General features: G+C 32.3%; 1 protein-coding gene across 3 annotated transcripts in view; it reads right to left on the minus strand.

The window, feature by feature from the left end:
* The window catches only part of LOC124374580 (colorectal mutant cancer protein), a 33,838-nt gene extending 8,593 nt beyond the window's left edge, over nucleotides 1-25,245 (minus strand). For 2 of the 3 annotated variants that reach the window (XR_006923579.1, XM_046832778.1), the window contains exons 1-13: nucleotides 24,612-25,245; nucleotides 20,949-21,172; nucleotides 18,436-18,593; nucleotides 16,485-16,722; nucleotides 16,272-16,360; nucleotides 14,857-15,048; nucleotides 13,004-13,147; nucleotides 12,730-12,923; nucleotides 10,966-11,097; nucleotides 9,412-9,586; nucleotides 6,928-7,098; nucleotides 3,432-3,577; nucleotides 314-416 (exon numbers count right to left, since the gene is read on the minus strand). Coding sequence is in view for 2 of the 3 variants with exons in the window: in XM_046832778.1 (XP_046688734.1) it covers nucleotides 314-416; nucleotides 3,432-3,577; nucleotides 6,928-7,098; nucleotides 9,412-9,586; nucleotides 10,966-11,097; nucleotides 12,730-12,923; nucleotides 13,004-13,147; nucleotides 14,857-15,048; nucleotides 16,272-16,360; nucleotides 16,485-16,722; nucleotides 18,436-18,593; nucleotides 20,949-21,172; nucleotides 24,612-24,730 (2,085 nt within the window). In the remaining variant the exon portion in view is untranslated. The remainder of the gene's footprint in view (nucleotides 1-313; nucleotides 417-3,431; nucleotides 3,578-6,927; nucleotides 7,099-9,411; nucleotides 9,587-10,965; nucleotides 11,098-12,729; nucleotides 12,924-13,003; nucleotides 13,148-14,856; nucleotides 15,049-16,271; nucleotides 16,361-16,484; nucleotides 16,723-18,435; nucleotides 18,594-20,948; nucleotides 21,173-24,611) is intronic. The other variant, XM_046832783.1, reaches the window with a different exon arrangement.
* Between the last annotated feature and the right edge of the window lie 229 nt (nucleotides 25,246-25,474).

The following is a 25,474-nucleotide window of genomic DNA, read 5'->3' on the forward strand; positions in this document are numbered from 1 at the left end:
TAAACAAAGAATGCTCAACACAGTTACAATACTAAACACCTAGCTTTGCCAAAGACACCTAATTAGAAAGACCTATTAATAAACACGTCTAATAACAGAAAATGTGTATTTTTTTTGTCTGTAAAAGCACTTGAACTGTTTATTTGCAAATGGTGTTTTTTGTAAACTTCAAAATAAACCCTAAAAGTCCTTCTGCAGCATTGTATTGGACGGAACTAGGGATTTTCTGTGTTAGCTGATTTATGTTTTGTTGCTTAAACAATCTATTAAAGATACTCCATGTTAGAGAACATGTAACATAATTGTTACTGACCTGAGCTGCATGTCGCTCTACCATTGCCAACATTTGAGTATCCAGCCTCCGCAGCCTGGCTTGAGACTTACGTTTACACCTCTCCAAACTTTGTACCAGAGCACTGAACACATACAACATGTTATCAATACAAATGCTCCAAAAAGTTATCACTGCTGGTAACCTTAATATCTTTATTTGTTTTTAAACAATACTGTAATTAAATTTATGTAAATGCTTGTAAAATGTTTTCCTACATGATTTTACATGATCAGGTTAAATGTAAAGTTGAAGTAAACCCCTAAAACAATTGATCTTTTTAAAGAAGAGTTTGATTTATTCATCTTGTACCAGCTAGGGTCAAAACATTTCCTTAATCATTCTATACTCAATTCATGATTTAATAAAGGGAATCTTTTTTTTATTAACCCTTTGAGTGCCACGGGTATTTTCCGAAGGCATATGCATAAAGTGCCACGCTGTTTTTCGCATATTTGTAAGCTTTTGGGAAAAAGGCTGTTGTAAAATAACTACCAAACAGATTTCCATAACTTTGTTGTTGTTTCTTTTCTTATTAAATGCAGAATATGATACATATCGTTACAAATAAAATTTGATTTATAAAAATATAAAAATTTCAGTATTTATAAAAAAAGTTTTTTACTTTTGTATAAAAAGTTAAGTTTCGACCTAATTTGTGTGTATACAGTATTTTTAAGATTTTTTTCTTTATACCATGATAAAGGCCATATGATTCTAAATAAAACCCATGTGTAATATCTTATTCTAGAATTTTAAAAACATGGCATTATATGTATTAACAAAATGCTGCCCGGTACCGACATTTTATAAACTGTACTTCATTTGTCAGAGTTTAGAAATTACTTAGTAATGATGTAGTTTTCCCAATAAATCTAATAAAACATTAATACAACACAAATAAATATGATTACTACATTTAGAAACAAATACTTGCTAACATATTTACATAAAAGTTTACATTTACTAAATAATAACCCTAATAATATTTACACTGAAAATTCACGTTTTTCGCTTGAACACAACTCAAATCATATATTACTTTTGTAAAGAAATACAGTAAAATACTGTATAAGTTACTATTTTATTTTGTATTTACTCAAATGCTTGGTTATCGGCACATAAACAACAAGAAAGGCCATTACGCAACACGGTACTCATCCGCTATGTCGCTTGACTAGAAGACAGAATCATCGTACAGGTACTTATCACAGCCCACTATTTTTGGACGAGTTTTCCTTATCAGAGATCAAAATAAACTTCATTATACGTTCCTTCTTCCATAATGAATCGAAAAATACTCGATGAGTCATACTTCCTATCTCCAAATCGTCTCCAAATAGACACACGAATGACCTGACATTTTCGAATAATGAAACGTTGTTCTTATAGTTTTTGATTTAATTGATTGTCGTAATAACTTGTAAATTCCAAAATAGGTGAAATAAAGTCAGTTGTTTTTAATACTGTAATTTATTTTGTCCCCGATAAGGAAAACTCGTCCAAAAATAGTGGCTTCTTGATAAGTACCCAAACAACATAAGTTTCACAGATAAAATAGTAGAGAAATAACATAAAACTCGTATTTATTGATACAAGTTTGGAACCTATTGAATACAGCCATCTGATTATTTGGCCAAAATAATCTTGTACTTTACCAAATATTATCGAAATACGAAACGTCAAAATTGGCAACGCTGGCACTTTATGCACTTTTCGTACCGTCAAAATTAGCGACGCTGTGGAACTCAAAGGGTTAATAGTAAAAGTGATGAGCTGAGAAAGGTGTGAAGTCTTCTAGCATTAAGTCTATCATTGCTGTCAAAAGCTTAAGATAGTTTCTCACAAAGAACTATGTTTATTCTTGTAATTTTGATCTCTACATTTCTGACATTTTGTAAAGTTTGCAAAGATGTTGAATACAAGCTTTACAGTAGAAACCACTCCACATGACTACAGATTAGCATGTTCTACTTTGCATATTCATAGTCGGATAACTAACAGTGATATTGCCACTGAATTAAGAATTTCACAGTGAAGAGTTCACAGCATTCTTCATTGATGGATTGAACATACATCATTTATATGAATTTTTGCAGCGTTCCAAAAATGCCATCTCCTGCATGAAAATATATGAGTATAAACATGTCCAGGGACATGATAATATTGTTAATAGAGAAAACAACTTACTTAAGAAAACTGTAACAAGTACTGAATGAGACATGGTGCTGCTATTATGACTATGAAAAAATTGCAATAATTTTTATCATAAACAAAACCAAGGAAGGAGAATTTCCACTTGGCCAAAGATAATGTTGGGAGGTTTATTTAAAATACAAGTGTCTCATTCACTATTCAATTGTTACAAGGCCAATACATAAAGAAAGAACTTTGTAAGAAATGAATACACTGAAAAATAACAACATTTTTTTGCTAATTAATTCTGAAAAAGTACCTAGCCATGCACAATTGTACAACTTTGAAATCATTTTTCCATTCTTTTAGCCTGCCACCAAATTGTTTTATAGCGGTTTTTGAGCCTGATAATGAAATTGAAAAGACAATATTTTTATTATTCAGATAAGGTGATAGGAAATATGACAAATCAGATGAAGAAACTTTATAAAAATGGATTCGATTCCGTGAGTTTTTCAAACAGTTACACCAGATGTACCAAAACCTCTCCATGGAGGGTTTAAATTTTATAATGTTAACTTATTCCCATCTCTTAATTAGGGTTCTCATATATCCCAATAATCATGATTTTTTTGCCTAACAACAATCGCCCATGGATTATTGGTATATATATAAATACATATGTATATATATTAATGTTCCAAAGTTAAAAGGGGTGGGAGTGGGACAGTGGGACTATATATACGTATGTATATATTAATGTTCCAAAGTTAAAAGGGGTGGGAGTGGGACAGTGGGACTTTCAGGACACCTGGTGTTAAAAATAGAGCAAATGTATAAGTGCAAAAGGAGAATACTTTAAAGGAAAATAAGGTAAAATTACTATAGCCTACAACTGATCAATTTTGTGAACATTTGACCATATGTTATGTTGAGCATTTCACTATTAAAAGTTTTGAGTCACCTGTTAGCAGTCTTCAACTCTGTGGCCAGCTCGGAAGCTTGTCGTTGCCTCAGCTCGGCGTTGCGACTGACACGTTCCAACGTGCTTGCAACCTCCTTCAGTCTCTCACGTAGTCGACTTTCCCTCCCATCTGCATCCAGCTCCTGCTGAAAATTATCTTTGAATACAGAGGCTTGCACGTATGCTGTTCATTTAACTTAAGTAAGAAATATGGGATATGTTAATCTTCTTCAAGTAATAGGGACCTAACAGTAAAGTAATCTAATAACAAAATTAACTGCTTGATAAAGTAAAAACTTTTTAGATTCAAAAATCGATCCACGAGTTTTTTTTACGATAGAATCTTGAATCTTCAAAGATTTGCCACATCCCTAATTATTGTTCATGTTCTACCGCAGTCAGGTTAGCAACATAGTGGCAGGTGAAATCTTTCTTTGCCTTAAATACAGGTTTTTGTTTAACACATTAACTAATAAAAAATATTCAAACTCAATAGGCATGCTAATAATTTTTAATTGTATATTGCAACAATAGCCGAAGTCTCCAATCGGAGATGACAGCACCTGGAGTGTGTTCCGCGTGTTTTTAATAGGACATGATAGCAGTGAATGTGTTTAAAGAATCACTACATTATATTCTGGGCAAAATACTTGACAAAAATTGTCTGTTTTTTTTCTAAAGTGGTGTAGCATACTTTACTTGACGGAACAGCAGTACTTAAGCACAAGAATGCATAAAAATCCTCATTTATTTCTATTTATTTACACTACACACAAATTTATGGTGGATCACAACATACAACAAAAATCACATGCTTTTAAAGAACCCTTATGGACTATCATTAATCAACTTGTTCAAATAATTTCTTTAATTTATAAGATCCTGCTTACAGAATATTTTATTAATACAATGAGCAGGAAAATATGTAACATGTTCCATTTTTCAAGCCATTATAGCACATTAATTTTCAAAAAATTCTATTTACATTTTTGTTCTTAAATAAATTTACCAGTTACACCTCTCCATAAACATTAAATCTATTGTAAATGAGATATCTTTTAATATCATAACATGTATTTTTTAAATTGTTTAAATATACAAAAACCCTTACAGTATTAAAACACTATTGGAGTACTATTCAGAACTGTCTAAGGTTTTTTGGAGTATTATTATGAAATAAAGATGATTTTTTGTATTTTTCAGGGTCAATTCTCAAAGAAGTCCTATAAAAATCCCAAACTAACTTTATAACATGTCTATTAAGTTCCCTAAAATCAAAATATCAAAGGTTTTTTAATGTCATGCCATACTGTTTGTTGACTGTTGTGACTGATACTGATTGATCAGCTGTGTTTGCACAATCTATACATGTTTTTAAAAATAAATTGTGTTTATGTGAATTTATTTAAAATACAATTAAAACATACAATTTTACATTTTCAGTTTATTTCTTTTTTTAAATGTCCATAAACTGGATATTGATAATTGAGTTTTAAAAATATCAGATTATCCTGTTGACACTTTATGCAAGTTCTTAACCCTAGAACTGGCAATTGCCGCATATGCGGCTTATTTGGTCTCCCAGAATTTGGCATCACCACATATGCGGTCCATTTGCACTGTTTTGTTTTCATGACTCTTGAACGTGTAATTACTAACCAATCACGTTTTATCTCACACCAATGTAAAGAAGAAGAATCAATCTACATATTGATACCGGTTTCGTTGGCCTTTGCTTTTATGTTGCATTCTCTTTGTACATTGCAAAATGTTATTCCACCCCGCACGTCTATCGGTAGACAGCTGACGACAACAACTGTAGCGCTTGTTACACAACGTTTGTTTCATCGTATTTGATCAGTCATTGCCGCATACTTTGTATAGGTTATGTTTGTTTTGTTGTATATTTCATTATTAAATTATTTAGTAAGATTCTGAATCATGACGATCAGATGAGTGGAAGACCTTCAATTGTGACTGACGAACTTGTGAAAAATCGAGATTGCGGTCCGTGATGATCGCAGATTGACGTTAGATGAACTTTCTGCAATGTTTCCGCGAATCTCCAGATCCCTGATACACGAAACAATCACAGAAACTCTCGGATATCGGAAATTGTCTGCGAGATGGGTCCCAAAACAGCTGACAGAACAGCACAAGTTGAATCGAGTGCAGAGCTACAAAGAGTTTTTGGAACGCTACGAACTTGAAGGCGATGATTTTCTCTACTCTATTGTTACTGGAGACGAAACTTTGGTTACCCACTACACTATGAAACTAAGAGGCAGTCTAAACAGTTTTCACCTCATTATAAATTTCAACCGGAGCTTTTCCCTTCACAACAAGGTAGCGAATGACAGCGCGAATTTCGCACTTGGCAGGAGATACGATCGAAATTTTTCGCAAAAGAATGGTACTGCGTCAAGAATTTTCAACACACTAACCTCGAATTGGTCTCGTTTTGAAGGAAAGGAGTCAAGCTATGCGGCAGTGTTGCCAACATGTCGAAAAAGTATTCCCTACAGCTGTGAGAATACCAGTACACTTACTTTCTGGACGTGCCTCATAGAATAAAATACGGGTACGGATTTTTTTATAAACTACTATAAGTATAATTTTATGCATTTAAAGTGCAACAAACTATATATTTACGAAATAAGTATAAAATTTGGAGCAAAATGTATATCTCAGATTTCTTATTTGATACACAGGAACTTTGCTAGGCAACGGAATATTTTGGTAAAAAAGTAAAACAAAATTTTTGTGGTTTTTTTCTAATTTATCTAATTTCTTTAGGCATATTTAGATTCTGTAGTCTTTTCTGAAAAAAAATCATGTATAATATGTTACATTTGGAGTAAGTTAATTGGTATAAATACTTGTCTAAAAATCCCATTATATATCGATCTAAAATACTGTGGCATTTCAGGAACAACCATTGCCAGTTCTAGGGTTAAAAAAGTCTGGTCACCTGGACGTTGGTACTGAAAGGGTTAGTTAGTAAAATAACAAAACAGCATCTCTGTTTAGATCTCAGGAACATTTCAAATGTTTTTGCATACTATATAACAAGATTAACAAAGATATGAGTATGAAAATGTGCTGTTTTGTAAATTTCCTGACCTAGTTAAAAAATGTAATTCCATATAATCAAACCAGTCTTATAAAAAATTTAAATGTTTAAGATTAAGGTAAACACATATACTTCATTAGAGAACTGTACCAAAGAGTAACTATTTATAGGGAAAAGCGTGTTAAAAAAGTATTTAATGGGGTTATTCATGGAATTATAAGGAAGAGGATAAAAACAATGTATTTTGGTAGTGTAAAACAACAAAATATCTTTTAAATAGACAAAAATAACTACCATTTCTTACTAATATTAAAAGTTTTCTAAATGATTTATTCTTTTGTATTGAGAGATTAAATAATTTAAAATAAAGCGTAATTCTTTGATACATTTTCTTCTTCAAAATAAATTTCAACTGTTTTGTACCTCTGTGTCAGCATCCTGTAGTTGTGCCTGTAAGTGTTGTATGGTGGCTAAATGAGCCTGCTGTTGGGACTGCAGTGATGCCACCTTTAGCTCCTGGTTTTCCCTCTCTCTTTCTAACAGGTATATCTTGGCTCTCAACTCACACTTATCCTCTCTCATGGCCATCAGCTCCTAAACAAGAAATCAGTAAAATCCAGTTTAAAAAATACATGTCTCCGGTACTGTAATGGAAACAAGGTAAAGACTAGTAGTATAAATTTATTTTGATCCAATCAGTACATTCTACAGGAAACTTTAAAAACCATGACCGATAGCATACAAGTAAGAGTTATGTGAAGTAGCAAATGAAAACATCATACTCTGTAACTCAACATAAAAAGTAAAACACCATAAATAAATCAATGTGAAATCAAGATAATACATCAACTGAGATATTGGTATTCTACATATAGGAAATTTTACAGTATAGGTCACAAACTCTCTGACAAACCTTATTCTGCATTTTTGTAATATTCAGAGGCTAATTTGATGAAAATAGTTCAAGCAGGTTGTTATAACTATTGTATAATTGATTAATTATGTACAATTAAGTACCTACTATCAAGTATAGAAATACAGAATATTTTATGAATATGTACGTAAAATACATGTATAAGGAATAGATTCTGCCTATGCTAATGCTGTGTAAAACACTTATCTGGACCCAAGTTTTTTGGTAAATTGGAGTATACATTTCTCTGACAGATGTATTAAGATATCTTTGCTCAGCGGATCAAGCAAAGTTTTTTACATTCTAGAAGAATGTCTTAATTAAAAATTCATAGGTATATGCCTCTCTTGGATTAAAACATCTTGCATCCATCACACTGTGGTATGCCGTTACATGTAAATGTACAGGCAAATAGTAAGCTCTTGACATTCTAAGGTAAGCTCTAAGTCTACCTATAGGTAGAGGTAAAAGGAATTTTTATTGATAGAGCTAAAGGAATTCTTGTTAATATGCTCACGAGTTCATCGGAACATTTGTTTTTTATTTGTCCCTTTAATTGGATTACTCTGCTGTTGTTTTGCTGGTTGGTGTGATCCGGGGTTGGGGTTTGTTTTTAGATCTCCTGGAGTTTAAAGATACGTTCTGATCACACTACATACTTCATCTTGTTCTTCAATGCAGCCCTCAAGTGCTTAAAAAGAGTTCCTCAATGGCAGTGTAAATGTTTTAAGTTTTGTCGTCTTCATCGAAGTTTCCTTTCTCGTTATTTTCAGGCAACATAAAGGAGACAGTGAGTAGGAGAGGCTGCTGGTGTTTTGATTTAATCATTTCAATATTTCTTATTCTTTTTGAATGACTGATATTTCTAGATTATTGATGTGCACCTTAAGTTGTTTGATTTCTTCATTGGCTGCTATTTAATATAAATCCATTCTCTTCATCATCATCGCCTTCATCAGATTTAATTTCCAATAATTTGTATATTCCACACACATCAGATACATTATTATTTGTATGATGTCATATTTGTACACATATGACAGACCAATTTGATTTGGATTCTACAATAATTTAAAGTTGGAAGTAATTAATGCCTGTACAATGCAAGTGATACCATTGAAAACACTGGCCAGAACATTTTATAGATGGTTTTTATTTATCAGTTTTTTGAACAGTCTTCACAATTATAAGACTTTTCTTTTCTTTTCATTTTTTAACTTATTTATTAATATTATAAAATAATATAATGAAATAAATAGTAAGTATTTAAAAGATAGTATGGAAATAATAAATGTTAATATATCAAGTAAGAGAGGATAATTTAATTATTTTGTGTTAATGGAATTAAAAGTTAAAAGTAGTTTTTTAAGTTAAATTTTGCGACCAAAAAAGTACAAAGATATTGTGTGGTTTTGAATTTGGAACCCTCAGATTCAAAGTCTGTCTCTTAATCTAATGAGCCATTCAGAAGTCCTGATGGTAGCAGCAGTTGAAATGTTAATTCCTGGGGAATTTGGGTTCAAAAAGCCAAGGCCTCACTGGAAGCATATTTCCATTTGTGGAACAGTGGATCTATCCTTGGAGCAACAGAGATAAAGATAGAGTTATGGTCAAATGAAAATACTTTAGCACCCTATGTCTAGCCTCGTCTTTGACCACTTTTTCATTAATGGGTACTCTATCTTATAGAAGTGATTCCGGTGTTCCAAAGTATGTTAACTTTCTTCCGTCTCTCAATTACTCTATATTTTCTTTTTATTAAATTAAATTTTATTTGTTAAATTTTTCTTCAACAGAACTGACCCATTCCCTCCCTCTTTAATTCATCCCAACTTTGAAACATAACTTGTTCTAGAGACTGAATTTTGAACATCTATCATGAGAAGAGAATTATACAACAAGGTTCTAAAAACACAGCAAAACTCGTAAACTACTGCTGTTGTGTTATGGCCTTTCAAACTGCTGACACTAAAACCCGATGTTTCTGTCTCTACCTGCATAAGCACAGCAGTCTCCAGATCCAGTTTGCGGGCCTGTGAGGTGGAGGCAGGGGGCCTGGGTGGGGGCTGCTCCACTAGACTCTCCAGCTCCACCACAGTGTTGCGCACTAATGCTCGCTCTGCCTTCAGCTCAGCTATCAGCTGTCGCAGCTCATCTGCTTCCGCACATCTACACAATATACATTGACAATCACTACAGTAAAAACGTTAAACAATGTACTTCAGGAGTGGCATTACAGACTGGTAAAGAGTAGCTTTGAAATTTTAGAGTTAGATTAATTTATGTTACTAACTGATTATTCAAGATTTTTTCTGGTATTAGTAAAGTATTTTCCCAATAAGTTATTAGCTTTAACAGGTTACAGCATTTCTTTGGAGTGTGATGTATATTTTTGATAATTATATTTTGTATAAAAAGTTAAATTTTATTATACAAACGTGTTCAAAACTATGTGCAAAAATCTATCAACCTATATATTGTTGATTTGTAATCATTTATTTAACATATTTTAATTATTAATTCATAAAATCAGTTTTTAATGTTTCAAGTCTGAATATTGGTCTTTCATGATGTGATTACAGCTTGAAGCAATTAATTAAGTCCTATTCAAGTGATGTGTTGCACATTTACAGCATTGTTAAACAAAAACTCAAATATATAATGTAGGCCTAATCACATAAAAACATAACACAGAATAAATAAATTAAAATTTCACCTAGGCAGGTAATAAATTTTAAAAATTAGGAGAAAGACACAACGGTAACAGTCCAACAGTTGAACGTCATGCACGGATTGGTTGGTTTGTTCATAATCTTTTTCTTTTAAGATGTTTTACAATCTTTCCCTTCAGGCATAAAGACCTAACATGTTTTAATTTGAAATTCAGGTAATATACTAAAGCATAAAGATGTGTTATCAAATGATGAATTCAATCAGCTGAGTTATGATCCCAAAAGTAATCAATGACAAGTATTATTGAAATAAATCAAGCAATCAACTAACTATCAAATGAGCTGAAACATTTTAGTTTCAATATTTTATCACATGAAGAAAGACCTTATAAACTAAAAAAATATAGCACCTGGTAATTCTAGTCTAGACATTTTGTTATTAATTAGGCTACACTAGGGTCAATATAATGAACCCCTACTTACTTTATTATGTACTTCTCATTGTCTTTAAACACTACCAAAATATACACAACGCTCAAAACATACAATGAAATTACTCTAAACAGAAGCTTATCAATATTTGATGGGAAAGTAGTGTACTAACAATAGAATAATAATATGTAAATAATGATAATGAAACTCTTCACATTAGTTATTATTATTGCCTATTAAAATATTTGTTTACAGTTCAACTGTCAGATGTAAATCACTACAACACATAAATGTACTAAATACATCTTTTCAGCAAACCACAATTTATAGCTCTTGCATTCAAAATACATCACTTAGCAGAACTTTTGAGAAAATTTAATTAACATTTTCTTCATGTGAAGAAGTTTTCTAGAATTTATAAGGTGATCAAGTAAGCGTGCTTACTTCTCGTTGTTGGTATGTGCATCCAGCAGCGACACTAGCAGGTCGTAGGCTTCTATTGCTCGGTCGCACGATGTCAGGGCCAACCGCAGAGCTGTAACGTTGGACTCATACTTCCCTACTAACAGGCACAACCTACACAAAAAATACATTTATTTTTATTGATACATGTAGATTTATTTGTTTTCAATTCAACAAATTACTTTTACCTCATACTTTAATAATAATAACTTTTTTCCAAAAAGGTGTAATTTTTTTTAACACACTTTAATAAATGTAGAAATATTTCAATATTGAGATCGATACAGAAGCAAGCCACCCCTTAGGTTCTACGAAATTATTAAACCACACAATTGTTAGGCTCTAAAAATAATCAATAGATCACATCAGCTTGCACCTGTCTCACAATCTAGCCTCATAAAAAGAAAGAGATTAATTCATGAAAGGCTTTTGGGGTCCTTACTACAAATTTTAAAGTACCACTTTCTTTTAGCTATTGCAAACATGTATTTACTAAGGGTAACAGTGATAGGCATTCACAATTTGTTTTTTTTCCACGAAAAGCAGAAAATTACATGCCCTGATATTTTACTACTAGATTATGCTACTTCATTGTTATGGAATTGAATGCAACTTCCATATAAAAATTACTTTTAAAATACAAAACTAAGAATGGAGTTATCAAAACATAAATTCAGCTAGTTATTTTATCCTGAAGATAAACAGAATGTTGGATGAGATTTAATGAATAGTTTATTATGCACTATTTATTTGGAAATTCTGAAACAAAAAAGTTAGTTATTTATCTGATTTTCTTCTAATACCATATTTTTCCACACCAAGTCCTTCAAGTAATTGGTGTAATATTCTGAACTCAAATGAACTAAAAATATATACAAATTTTCTCATGCTTCAATCTAAAAATCTTGACAAACTGTGTAGATTTTTTTCCCAATAAGAAGTGTATATTATGCCACTTTCCACTGTATAATGACTTATGGTTTAATCATCTCTGGCGGCTCAACATTGAGTAGTTTTAATAAAATATTATTTTGTTTTACAGAAAAGAGTGTTAAGAATTTGACATAATAAACCATTATTTAGATCCTTAAATATTTTAACTCCGTCTTATCAGTATATTCTAGATATTTATAAATTTTATGTTAAGAACAAGAACAGGTTTTCAAGAAGTTCAATTAGTTCATATAACATAAGGAGAAACCTTTTAACAATTCCTTTACATAATACTTCCAAAATTGGACATTCAGCTTATTTGATGACTTGTAGAGTAATTAATACAATTTTAAATCTAAATAAAAACGTTGAAAAAACATAAAAAGCATAACAAACATCAAACAGATACTAATAAACAAAACCTATTACTCTGTTAATAAGTTCTTTTCTGATGTTAAATGTTTTATAAATTGACATTATTCAGTTTTTCCTACAAATAGTTGAATTTCTTTTAAAACTTATAACACATTTTAAATAGTTCAAACAGAGATTACGATTACAAACTAATCTATTAGCTAATGCCAATTCTCTATGAACTGCATTGTATCCAAATGAGAAATAAAGATTTGATTGATTGATATAAAATATTACTGATTGTATTCTGACACGAAAATAAATGCTAACACTCACATTTTTTACTGTTTTACTGCCAAATCTTGTTAGGTTCAATGTTAGGTATATTATATTTTTCTTAACAGGCTAAAAATACAATATATAGTATTGATCTAACAACAAAAGAAGTGGTCATACTACCTTTCACAATGACTCTTGCTCTCATCCAATGTCAGTTGCAGCACATTAACCTGTGATCTGGAATGTTCCAGTCGAGCAGAGAGCCTTTCTGTCTCTAACTCCAGTTGTCGTCGGTCCCGTAAACTCAGTTCCTGCTGATCACACTCTTCCTGCAGCTCTGACACCAGCTGCTCCGCAACCTCAGTCCTGGTCACCTGTAGCCAACTCTAGCCATTATAGTCTCTCTCTACCAATATTTTAATCACACAACAGACCAAAATTAGTTTTGTCTTACCCCAAGAGAGATGAGATCAGAGCCAGTGACATGTCTGTCCATCTTACGCAGTCGCACTCTCTCCGCCACCTTGAGCACTGGAACTTCCTGTCTGGGAGGAGGAGGAGAGCTGCTCGGACGCAGACTGTGGTGACCCTCCCTTAACTGTCAACATTCCCAGCCTGGGTCATTAAGAGTTATCTACTGATTTGCAAGTTTCTATTATATCTATATTTATTACATAATGTCTGCAATCTATAAATGATCAAACTTGATTATTGTTGCATTAAATGTTTTCTTGTAGCAATTTTTTGTTGGAACGCAGGTAACAATATAAGTTTATACGCTTATGAGGCAAATCTACTGATATGTGTTAAAACTGATCCAATAACTTCAAGTAAATCGTTGAATTTTATATACAAAATAAATTAATATTTAGATAATCTGCCATTACTAACAAATTTTAATAAAACTAACTTTTTAAAACAAAACTAAATACAAAATTTTGAATTCCAAGTACATTGTTTTAACCTAATTCTATAAAACAAGAAACAAATAATATTTGAGGTTTCGCTATTATAGCTGAACATGCTAGTTGGATTAAGCATATAGATTGTGTAAATCAGATCCAATAGAAAAGCACAAATCACATAAAGGGGTTTAATTTGAAAATTTATTGTTGGTTAAACATTAGCAAAGCTTAGGGGCTTGCAACATTTTTCTCCTGTCTATCTGCATGATATATCAAGAACAAATTGATCAATAGATGAATTTTTGAATAAAGCTTCATTTTTATTATAGGCAATATCAAGTTTAATGATGGTACATTTAACTGCATGGAATTCGGCTAAGCGTTGGAGAAGCAAAACTTTCTGCAGGATATCTTGAAAACAAATTAAGCTATAGAATTGAAATTTGTTATATTTTATATCATAGAATGAACTAAACTATATGGGGTTACAGTTTAGATGAAACCATTTGTACATAAGCAACATTAAGTTAGATAATGATAGATGTCTCTTTACTAAACATCCCTCATCTAGCTAGGATGCTATCAAGGATGTACCTTCTGTCTCCTAAAAGCAGTTAGGGAGGATATCAGTTCTGACTTGATTAGAGATAACTTGTAATTGTGACGGTAGTTAGGTTAAGGCAGTTTTTCGGATAATGGAAATGTCCACCTGGATATTATTTAGTTATGTCCATAAACTCGCAGCTTAGCAAAGACTGTTATGCAAAACAATCTGCTATGTTGAATATACAACTGGTATTATTTTGAAAATAACAAAATATTAATTACATTTATTCTGAGGCAGGAACTGCCTCACTTGGGACCTTTCCTTTTCATTTCCCTCTTTTGTAATTGAAATTATTGAATTTAATTTTCACTATTTTTTGTTAAGAGGTTAAGCGGTGGAGAGGACTTTTAAGTCCTAACTTTGCCTTTACAATTGAGGTATTTTTTCATTTAATTTATAATCAATACAGAGCATTTCATTCCAGTATTTTCTATAAATTATTCTGTAGAAGGTCCAAACAAAATATAAAATACACTTTGATCATAACTTTGCAGGCTGGTTTTGGGCAATATACAGAATGTCTAAGTATTCTATAGAATGCCTGTTTTCACAAATTGACAGTAACATATAACAGAAAATGCAGGTGGAGGAAGAGGAGACCTGGAATGACAGACAAAAGTGGAGGAGGCTGTGTACGACGACCCGTGATAACAGAAACGTCAGATGATGATGATATCTGACAAAAAAATGTACTTTTCAAAACAAATACTGTACTTAACAACGTAAATCTTTAATGTGAACACATCAACAAAGAAGTTATTATTTTCCACACATAATTACTGTATGTGACTGCACCTTGTTCCTCAGTTTGTCTCTGTCCTCACGCACGCTGGCTAGTAGTGTCTGTGTTTGCTGTAGTTCTGCCTCTGTCTTGCTGAGCTGTTCCTGTAATGCACTGTTCTCAGCACGCAGTTCAAACAGTTCCTCCTCCAGAAAAGACTTCTTCTCCTTTTTTGATGCTGCATCCGTAATTTCTTCGACTTGCAACTAGAGAACAGGAAATGTATGCTCAGACAAGTAAAATCAGAACAGACAATATTGGTTGAATTTATGTTGTAACTAGCAGTTGCCCGTGGCTTCATACACAATTCCATAGGTTTTTCCACCTAAGTATATATTTATGGCCATTTTAATTTACTCCAGGCTTTGTATTTGTTGTTCCATATTTGATTTTGCCTTTTTCCCGATCAAGAAAATATATGTAGATACACAGCTCTGAGAAGCCTACTTCTGTCAAAAACAGTTAAGATAGATTTCATAGCAGCCATTAAATGTATAGTCAAAGTTAGACAACTTTGCAAGCAATTTAGTAGGCATTCCACATGTATGACCACAGCTGGTTCACATGAATGAACATGAATTCTATTTCCGACGCCAATTTTGAGTTTGCCTTGTTACAATGATCAAGAAATACGCCAAAAAGTGTATATTTATGGTCATTGCAATTTACATTAATTTTAGTATTTTTGTTTCATAGTTGATTTTGCTATGTTTCCTAACAAAGAATATATATCACAGATCAGAGAAGCCTACTTCTGTCAAAAGACAACTAAGATGGGTATTATAGCAGTCTTTAAATTTACAGTAAAAGTTAGATAGTAACTTTGTCTTTTATATCTGATACTAAATATTTGCTAAAAATGTACAGTTAAAAGTACATTAACAATGACAGTATGTAAATGTTTGTTTCTTTATAAACTGAAAAATAGTTTTAATATTTTAGAACATTTAGAGCAAAAATTGGTACGTTAGTTCAAAAGAAGTCCAGCGAACTTTCATCTAGCATAGTTCTTCTCCAACTGCTTCAAAGGAAGTTTTCAGAGTCAAAGTCTCAATATCTTATATTTTAGGACATTTTCTACGGTGTGAATACTTTTATCTGTTTAAATAACTATACTAACATATGATCGAAAGACCAAATACTTGTCAAACGAATTGAGATGTCACTGTATGCACTAATTGCTCATGATTACAGAGTGTTTGAAGATTATATTTCTGTTGCTTCCCTGGTAATTCACTTGTTAGCATGTTATAACTGTCACTCACTTTAGGTGCATCAGTGATTTAGATTGGGCTTTAGAATCTCAAAATTTGTCGCAATCGCAACAATGTGTATTTAATTTCATAAGCAATATCTGCACCAGATGTGTATCTCTACTTATGTTATTAACTTTATAAAATGTTATTGTCACTGATTGGGAAAAGCCTACCTCGCTTTCATCAAATGCAGGAAGAGTGGATTCCTCTACAGCCAACGTCTCATCTGCTTGGGAACACGTTTCTATACTTTGCTCTGTTTCTGTAAAGACATTTTGATATACTGTTATGTAATTTCACAAATTTAAAAGTTAATGAGACTAGAAATATTTATTTTAGAGAGCTAGATCTTTGAATTCCTAAAGTGTGCAAAGAAAAACTCTTACCAGATTGTACGTCCTCCTCTTCGGCAATAACAAGAGTACGCTGTCGCTCCATCTTTCGGCTGAGCTCGGCAATAACAGAGTGTAGCTCGGTGAGACGCTCCTCATACTGCTGAGCCACTGAGTTCTCAGCCTGTGCAACAGCACGCTCCAACACATCACGCTCCTGCGTCACCGCATGCAGACGTGATGTCAGCTCCAAGATCTCTCCTCGCAGGGATGCCAGAGCCGCCAGGTGTAGCTGAGGACAGAATTATCATTTCTTAGTATGACTTTGGTGAAAATAATGGCTAAAACAAGTTATTGGTCATTTTAGCACTATTGTATTTCTATAAAAGACATATTTAAAAAAAACGTTATCTTCTTTTCTGAAAATTATTTGGCAAACTTGGAAAAGTTTAAATTTATTAAAAACTTATTACTTTTCCCTGTAAAATATATATACAGAACTGAATAATAACTTGTCTGGAGCCAGGTTAAAAAAAAAAAACCGTAAAAAGTAAATTCATATAACAAATTGAGTTAAATAAAACTATACAAATCTATATTTAACCCTTCATACGCTGTAAGCGGAATATTCTGCCGAGTAAATCTAACTCGAAACGTTCTAAGCGGAATAGATCGCGGAATCCTCTGACAACACAATATATTTACGTTAGTTCTACAAATTTCCGCCAGAATGCTTGAGAGTAAATATTTGGTGTTCTAATATGACGCAATGTGAAGCGTGACTCATCAAAACAGCAGGGACCAAATCACAACGGAAGCCCCTTTGTTTGCTTTGTCAGTCCGCGCCATCGCCAGTGAGCAAGCTGTACGCTTTAAGCGGAAATACTCGCACGTGACAGTCAGCTTCCGGTGGCCGCTGTGTATTGTTGTTTATAACCTGCTATGCTGCTTTAGCTGCGTGTTGTGCAAGGTTATCCATATCGATAATGTGATAAACTGTATATCTATGTAAAACATGTGAGGCCAAGCCTGCCCTCCACCCAGATGAGTGTTTTGAGATTTACCACACACAAGTCCAATATTAGTGTTCCTTTTTTATTTTTGTTCCATTTTGTGTTCTTTATATATTCCATATTTGTCATGGATTTGTTCCCTTCATTAACTACTAATTTTGTATAAATAATATATATTACTGTTGTGCTAACTTTTGCTACTTTCAGAAAAGTTTATTGTACTTTATATACTGCCATGTATATTTACATGTATATGTACTCATATGTAAATAAATTAAAGCAATACAAAAACTATCATGTGTTTTCATCTGTTGCAACACCAATAAACCTAAAAAAATGTATAACTTTGAAACAATTAAATTTTTTTTATTGAGCATTAGAGCAATTTTGTACAACTTGCTTTCAGCGTACAAAGGGTTAAACCAAGTAAAATAAAATAATCAGCTTTTAAAACCCAAAATGTGCACTGTACAAAACAAAACCCTCTGAATAAAGTAAGTATTTTTTTTAATTTTAAAAACAGAACAGAAATAAATAAATAATTTCATCACAGAAAACTATTTTTAGCGAAATAACTAAATATTTATCAAAAGGCAATAATTTTTATTTAATTCAAATATGTAATTGACAAAAGGAACATGAAACAAAATATTTTAATGAATTGATAAACAGTCAACTGCACAAGCTACATCGGTCTGCATTACTTTAATATTTCCTCTATGTCTGGTCTTCACTTGTCCAATACGTTCATTACACAATAAATTATTTGTGTCAGATTTCAGACACTGCACTAAGCGGAAGGTGAAATTGAACATAATTCAAAACTCCTCTATTGCATACTGAAGTTTGCTTATAGTAGCAGACTCCACTTTGCTTTATTACAGATCACTTACAACTTTATTTTTTTATATAGCATTCAGAGAGCAAAATGAAGTCCAATGAACGTTTAAAGGCTAATTAATGAACAAAATATAACAGTTGACATACAATACCTTGTTAGCCAGCTGCAGTAGACTGGCCGTGTTGGTGGAAGTGAGAGAACAGCCTGCCGCTTCCACTAACCTCTGCAGTGTGTTAGGCTCCGGGCTCAGATCCCGAGCACCACTGTCAAATTCCCAACTCTCCCCACACTTGCCTCCTGACGCTCCACCTGCAATTACAATTTTGTTACACTTCCAGAAGCATAACTGGAAAAATGTATACAGAAAAAAAGCAGAAATAGGAAAAAATTAAATAGGCCGGTACTGGTATTCAGTAATATGAATTTGTCACCTAATTTCCAGACCACATCAAGTTTGGAGTGTTCTTTTCATCAAGTTAATATTTGGCTACAGTAGGCTGATCATGCTGGACAACTGGTTATTTTGGACAATGGAATACTTCTTACATTATGATACTTACAACCCTTCTACACTGAAAATATATAAAATTCAGAAACTGAAAGTAGACTACGATAATAAGCTCCTATGAGAATATCACAACTTTCATAAAAGTAACAAATGTTAAAGAAGGTATTTTATGAATGACATTAATTATAATTACAATAATGATTATTATAATAATTACTAGCAGTTATCTGCAGCTTTGCACATAATTTCCTACTTACCACACTGAGGTAAATGGTAATCATTTTTGTCAATTAAGGTGAATCCATATTTAATATAATTATCACTATACAGTCTTTTATTCTGCAGTGATTTAGTTATTTTATGACTACTACAAGAGTACAATATTTGCTTGTCCCACTTTTAATGTTTACTGGTCCAACAAACTATGCTAATAACAAACCACACAAGCATAAAAAATCACAACAAACATGGCAAAAAAAATTGCATTGATTCAGTTGAGCACTAGAAGAATCGCTTGCAAGCCATGTCTTCCCACCACTTTCGGACGAACTAAGCGTAGCTGAAAAGTTACAATAACTTACAAAGGACAGTGACAGGAGGTTGAATAATGCTTGAGTGAAAATAACTAAAACAAAGTAGCTGAGCATATAATTGTCAGCCTGCATCACAGAATTCAATTGTACTACACAGGAGGCCTCTCGACTATTATTAATAATGAATTTATTTTCTCTGACTTTTAGTGTTAACAGATGTATAAATAAAATAGTGGTGATATGAAATATACAGACAACCATCAACCTGGGTTAATGATTATAATCTTGTTTTTATTATTGAAATACATCGACGCCTTCCTTGAAGATCTCCTACATCCCCCAAGAGGGGGGTGCGCCCCCCAGTTTGCGACCCGCTGTTATACATAATTCTTTACATTTACAATGAACAAAATTATGAATATGTACATCTGGGGTACTCAAAATTACTTTCCCTTGAAATAGTGAGATGGCATATTTACAGTATGCTGAAGGAACAAAATCAGAGAGACCACATACTAACATAGTTAAATGAACCAATCGCTTCTTGAATGATATTCAGGATAAGTGAGGTTGAACAACAACCTCCCGAAATTCCATGTTACATCCATCATGAGGAGGAATAGTGGGTACTATCTCAATCATGTCATCTTGGAAAAATAGGAATGTACAATATTTACAAATCCAATAGTCAAGCCATCTGATTGGCCAATCGAAATCACGTAACTCTGACATACATTTTTGAGCGTGGAAGTCTATAGTCGGTGCTTTGTCTTCAACCAACAAAAAAATGTAATGTAACAGCTCTTGCTGGCCATCCCTTTTCTTATTGTGGTGTTTGTCCATCAGCTGTGGTCTCACTCATGAACACTACTGGGTTTCCACATGCAAGTGACATACTGTATATTGGTTTTTGCTATATTCACAAATCCACAGTAGGTTCTAATGGCAGGAATGAAACAGACAGAACAGAAGCCTCCTGGGGGAGAGCACAATTATTTAGTTATATAGGAATTAGATCACAAGAGAAGTTAGATTTTTTTATATGGCACTAAGATTAACTCTTCAGTGATTCATTGATGTTACATTGGAAGCAATAATGCTAATGGAAATATTTGTTGCCAATGTATCAACCCAACTTATACTGAATAACAGCTGAGGAAACATAATAGAACACATATGGAATAGCAGTATATGGTCTATTTTTATGATAATAGGCATTTTCTACATAGTGTATTAGTTTAATTTTTGGATATAACTTTTTTCACAGTTTGAATATTGTTCTAAAATGTATATTTGAAAAATTGGCTAATTATAATTTTTTACAGTATGTAATCTTTATTTAGTGATTTTTGAAAAGCAAAGTATACTGTAACAATATTATCAGTTTTTTTTATATTCTACCTAATTAAATGGTAAGTTGTAATATTAATTATATCTCAATAAAATTATGCATAACAGTGTATAATTTACTTTTAAATAGGAGTTTTATCAATTAAAAAAAAATAATAGGTATTTCAAATTGATTAGTTCAAAAATTATTATGGGACTATAACGCATTGTTAATATTTTATTGATAAACAATAATTGTATTGTATAAGCAAATACTTTATTATTATTACTTACCAAGACTATTATCACTGCTTGTTGGAAGATAGTCTGGAGTGACTGTTTCTCTTGGAAGATGAGGAGTGCTGCGAAGAGCTTCTATTTCTGGCCGCAAAGCTAATCGCCGTCGTAAAAATTCTTTGTAAGATATTCGTCCATTCTCATCAGCTCCCAGTTCTTTCATCAATTCCTCTAGTGAATCCTCAAGATTAAGTTCTCGACAAACTGTCAGTAAGTCTTGACTGTAAAAATAGGTTTGATCTGTTATTGAACCAATTTCATAAATCATAGTAAAATTCAACAGGATACAGATTTTCATAAGCTTTTTATTCATATTCAAACAAAGGAAATATACAAAAAAAGAATTTAAAGGAATAATGTGAAATTGAAATGTGTTTTACTAGGACACTACATTAAAATTTACTGAACTACTGCATTAACTACCAAGATAATGTTGTACTCTTTCTTGAACAGCTAAGTAGTTGAATGTAAGTAATGCTTATGTGTTATGTGAAGTGTGCTGCAACTTGTTCTTATTCTGATGAACTACAGACATTCTCTGATTATGATACCGCTACTAAGAATGACTACAATTGTTATCCAACAGTTATTTTGCAGTAAACTTTTTGTTGTATTAATACTAGTTTCGATAATTAAGTGTTTCTTCCAGTGTCTCCTACTGCCAACCTTGGTTGACGCAACACTAGCAACAGAAAGTAAATACCTGATCTAGCCGGCAGCTATATTTTTATTTAAAATTACAAAGAAAATTGTTCACTAACCAGATCCAACCTTCACTATAACAACATTATATTAGACTAATTTCAATAAAATTTAATAAAAAATTGTTCTTATTCAATATAGGATAACGATTACATAGTTTTCAAAACTTGGCAGTTACAGAGATGGATAGTCAGTCAGATAGCATTTAGAGGTAGTTTTCTGCTAGTTAAATCTGGCCTTCGTGTTAGTTAAAGTGAAAAAAGCTTATTTCACCGACAGCATATAAGAGGGCTAATGAGAGACAGCTTGATAAATATATTAATTTCTACATTGTTAGCAATATCTCTGGACTAATGATTTTCAGAAAGTTGATTCTATTAAAGATGCATAATAGAACTATTGCTGCTAACTTTAGTTCTCAATCTGTTCATCAAAGCAAATTTCACAATGCATCTTTGACAATTTGGATAGTCTCTTCTGCAGGACAAACTTAAACCTGGATATAAACAAAAGGGTTTTGTTTTACAAACACTCATTATTTGTTCGTCTCACCAATCGCCATTTTGGCAATCCTTCTTTTTAGTTGTCACTAACTATGCTGGTTTTATAACTGAGATTTCCCATAACTAACTTGTACAACATCAGGAGAGGTTAAAAAGTTTATTCCTAATCTATAGTCTAATTAAATCCTTGAGCCCTTTATTTCAGCTGTCCCATTAACAATGCCATCTACCTGCAACACAAGAACCTGTCTAGTTCAAAGGACCATCCAGTCCAGTTGCTTCTCACTTTTACATAAAGATTCTCAAAAGATGACAAATTAGCAGAATGATGTAGAAGGGAAGATCATTGCTTCTGCTCATAAGTCAAGTTCTTAGATTAGTATTTTCCTACATTCTAAATCAGTTTACATTTTTGTGAATTCCTTGTCAAGAGACTCAAGAACATTGATAGTTTTTAATTGGCGATCTATGTGCCTGAAATCAGCTCAGATATTAGCATATGTAGAAGTATTTTGGCTGAATTATCAAACCCCATAAACATTTGTATCAATAGGGCTCTCAGTCAGAACAAAATTCAGTTTCGAAGTACAAACTAGAATTCCATTCCTATGCTAGGCTTTTGACTCTAAACACTTAATGCAGTAGTAAACTTTGAGATTGAAGCACCTTTACCAGCTTCCATAATACAATCATATCATTTAAGGTGAGCATGATAATCACAAGATCTGCAGATTAATAACTTATTACTGCCATATATATTGTGACAGTAATAATTCCTGAAAGGAATTAGATGTTACATTACCAAGCAGCCATTCTACTTGTTACAGAGATGTTGCCTACTAACAGAAGCCAACATTCCAGCCTGCCTTCCGCCAAATATTGTTCAGAAACTCAAGCACACAGCTTGGCTAAAACTGCCTTGATTCAACTTCTAAAAGTATTAAAATAGGAATACCAAGGCAGGATGACAAGTGAGCACATAAAGCCAACTAAGATTTTATTAATACATGACTGTCATATAGGTCTAGCCTAGTACATACGATTAAGCGATTCGAGCTCCAGATCTAGGTGACGTACAAGTTGATAAATTTCTCAACTTATCACTAAATACTGTTCTCACACAATCCCTACCACCCTGATGTTTATTCTAGTAACAATCTTCTGTATATTCGCACAATTACACAGTCTGTTGAGTGCTAGTGTCATGTTATGTGGTATGTATTGGAGTATGTCATCTAAACATGAAATGGATGGAAGAAGAAATGAAAAAGTGTAATAAGCTATACCATAATCTAAAAAGTTATGGAATCTAAGTAATATACGAACAAATCTGCTTGTACAGTCATGTAAAATTCAGCAAAAACAATCTAAATTACAAACAAGTAAATACCAAAAAGAAACAGCAAACAGTTAAAAACTATGTTTTACAGTTAAGAAATTCTAGTTTTATATTAATAAATCAATTTTTACTCTAGAGTTTAAATTATCTATATTATATCACAATTTTTTGAATATAAACTAGGGGGAGAGGTGTTGGTAGCAGCATTACAAAATTATCGAGAGGTGTTAATTTTACAAATTTGCAAGCCAATGATAAGAGGAGGGAGATGGATCTGAAGTCAGATTTTAGCATTGTATAATTAAGGGACTTATGGTGATCACAGGTATAACTATGATTGAGAAATTTATGGCTTTGGTTCATGATAGGCTCACATAAAGGCTCCTGTAATCCTTGAGTTTTTAACAATTTGAATTGTTTTAGACAAATTCAAACTTTTAATTCATTGACACAATTTATCTTTTCTCAAGAATGAAGGGGGTAGGGTACGATAAGCGGACCCGGTTTTTTATATTGAAGAATGTAATCATCGATACCTAATATTCGCATCTCAAATCCTAGACTATCAATCGATAAAAAAGTATTTATAGTCCGCAATAACCAACATATGTTTTAAATTAAAATGTGAATTTAATATAAACAGTGATCAAACAAATTATTATAATCGAAATTAGGAAAACTGGATGACCATATTTGCCCCTCTAACAGTATCATTTGTTTCTTTAACACAACTTTCACATAATGGGTTTTTCGGAACGAGTCCTACATGTTGAAGCCACAAAAAACATGTCTTATCATCTTTCAAAGCAATTTCTTGTAGTTTTCTAAAATTGACTGCCATTTTTAATAATCAAATGTTACTTGTGTAAAACTGAAATATTACCTTACGTGTATTATTTGAAAGTGTTTACAGCTGTTGACACAGATTATTTAAGTTAATTGTTCAAAATAATTAATTAAGTTAGTATTGATTGATTATATCGATGGTTATGATTAAGTAATATCGGTTGCCAATTTTGATTAAAAAAACCGGGTCCGCTTATCGTACCCTATCCAATGAAGGTAATCAAGAAATATATATGCTAAATAAAATAAAAACAAACTTAGTCAGCCTACCTGTCAATGTAACCATCACCGTCACCATCACAAGCTTGAAATAATTTCCGAACTCTTTCTTCATCACAAAGAGAATTGGTTTCTTCACTGCATGCAGAATTTTGTTCTAACTCTGCCATTATTATTGAATGGCAGGTTCATCCACTATTTATTCAATTAATATTTAATTTATTTAAATTCTTATACAAATTCATAAGCCTAGGCATCACGGGAATTGAGGAATTTGAAAGCAGTCTTATAAACATCAATTTCACACTGTAGCTTATAGGCTAAATGAAAGTTTATAATTGTATACTATTTTCAGCCAGTGCATAAGTTTTAATAAATTCATATATATTTCAATTAATAAAAACGACTAAATACCCTTTACCACTAATAAATAAATAAATATAGTCTACTTTCAAAAAACAATTTGTTGTTTCTACAAAATAAAGGTATATAACTCGTGTATTTCGTAATAAAATCCTTATTAATTTGTATGTAACACCAAACTAGTTAATTACACAAAACATCACTTTCACATATCAATTAATAATGTCCCATAAGTAACAAAATACTGATGGCAAAATATACCACTTATCATAACCAAAAACTTTCAGTCTCGTTCTGTCATGGACGGCCATTTGGTTTCTTATATTTTTCTTCTTGAACAGCAGAAGCTACATAGTAGCCAACTATTGCGGTTCAATTCAGACATAAAAATTCAACTAGGGTGAAGATAATAATTTCTTTCTTGGTTGTTTACGATTAAACTTTATTAAATGACACTGATTTCCGGAATTAATTTGTCTAAAGTAAATGTGTCTTTACACAAACAATAAACATACACCACCCAAAAACCTTATTATTATTATTATTATTAT

This window comes from Homalodisca vitripennis, chromosome 1 (assembly GCF_021130785.1).
Source record: "Homalodisca vitripennis isolate AUS2020 chromosome 1, UT_GWSS_2.1, whole genome shotgun sequence".
NCBI classification, from domain to species: Eukaryota; Metazoa; Arthropoda; class Insecta; order Hemiptera; family Cicadellidae; genus Homalodisca; species Homalodisca vitripennis.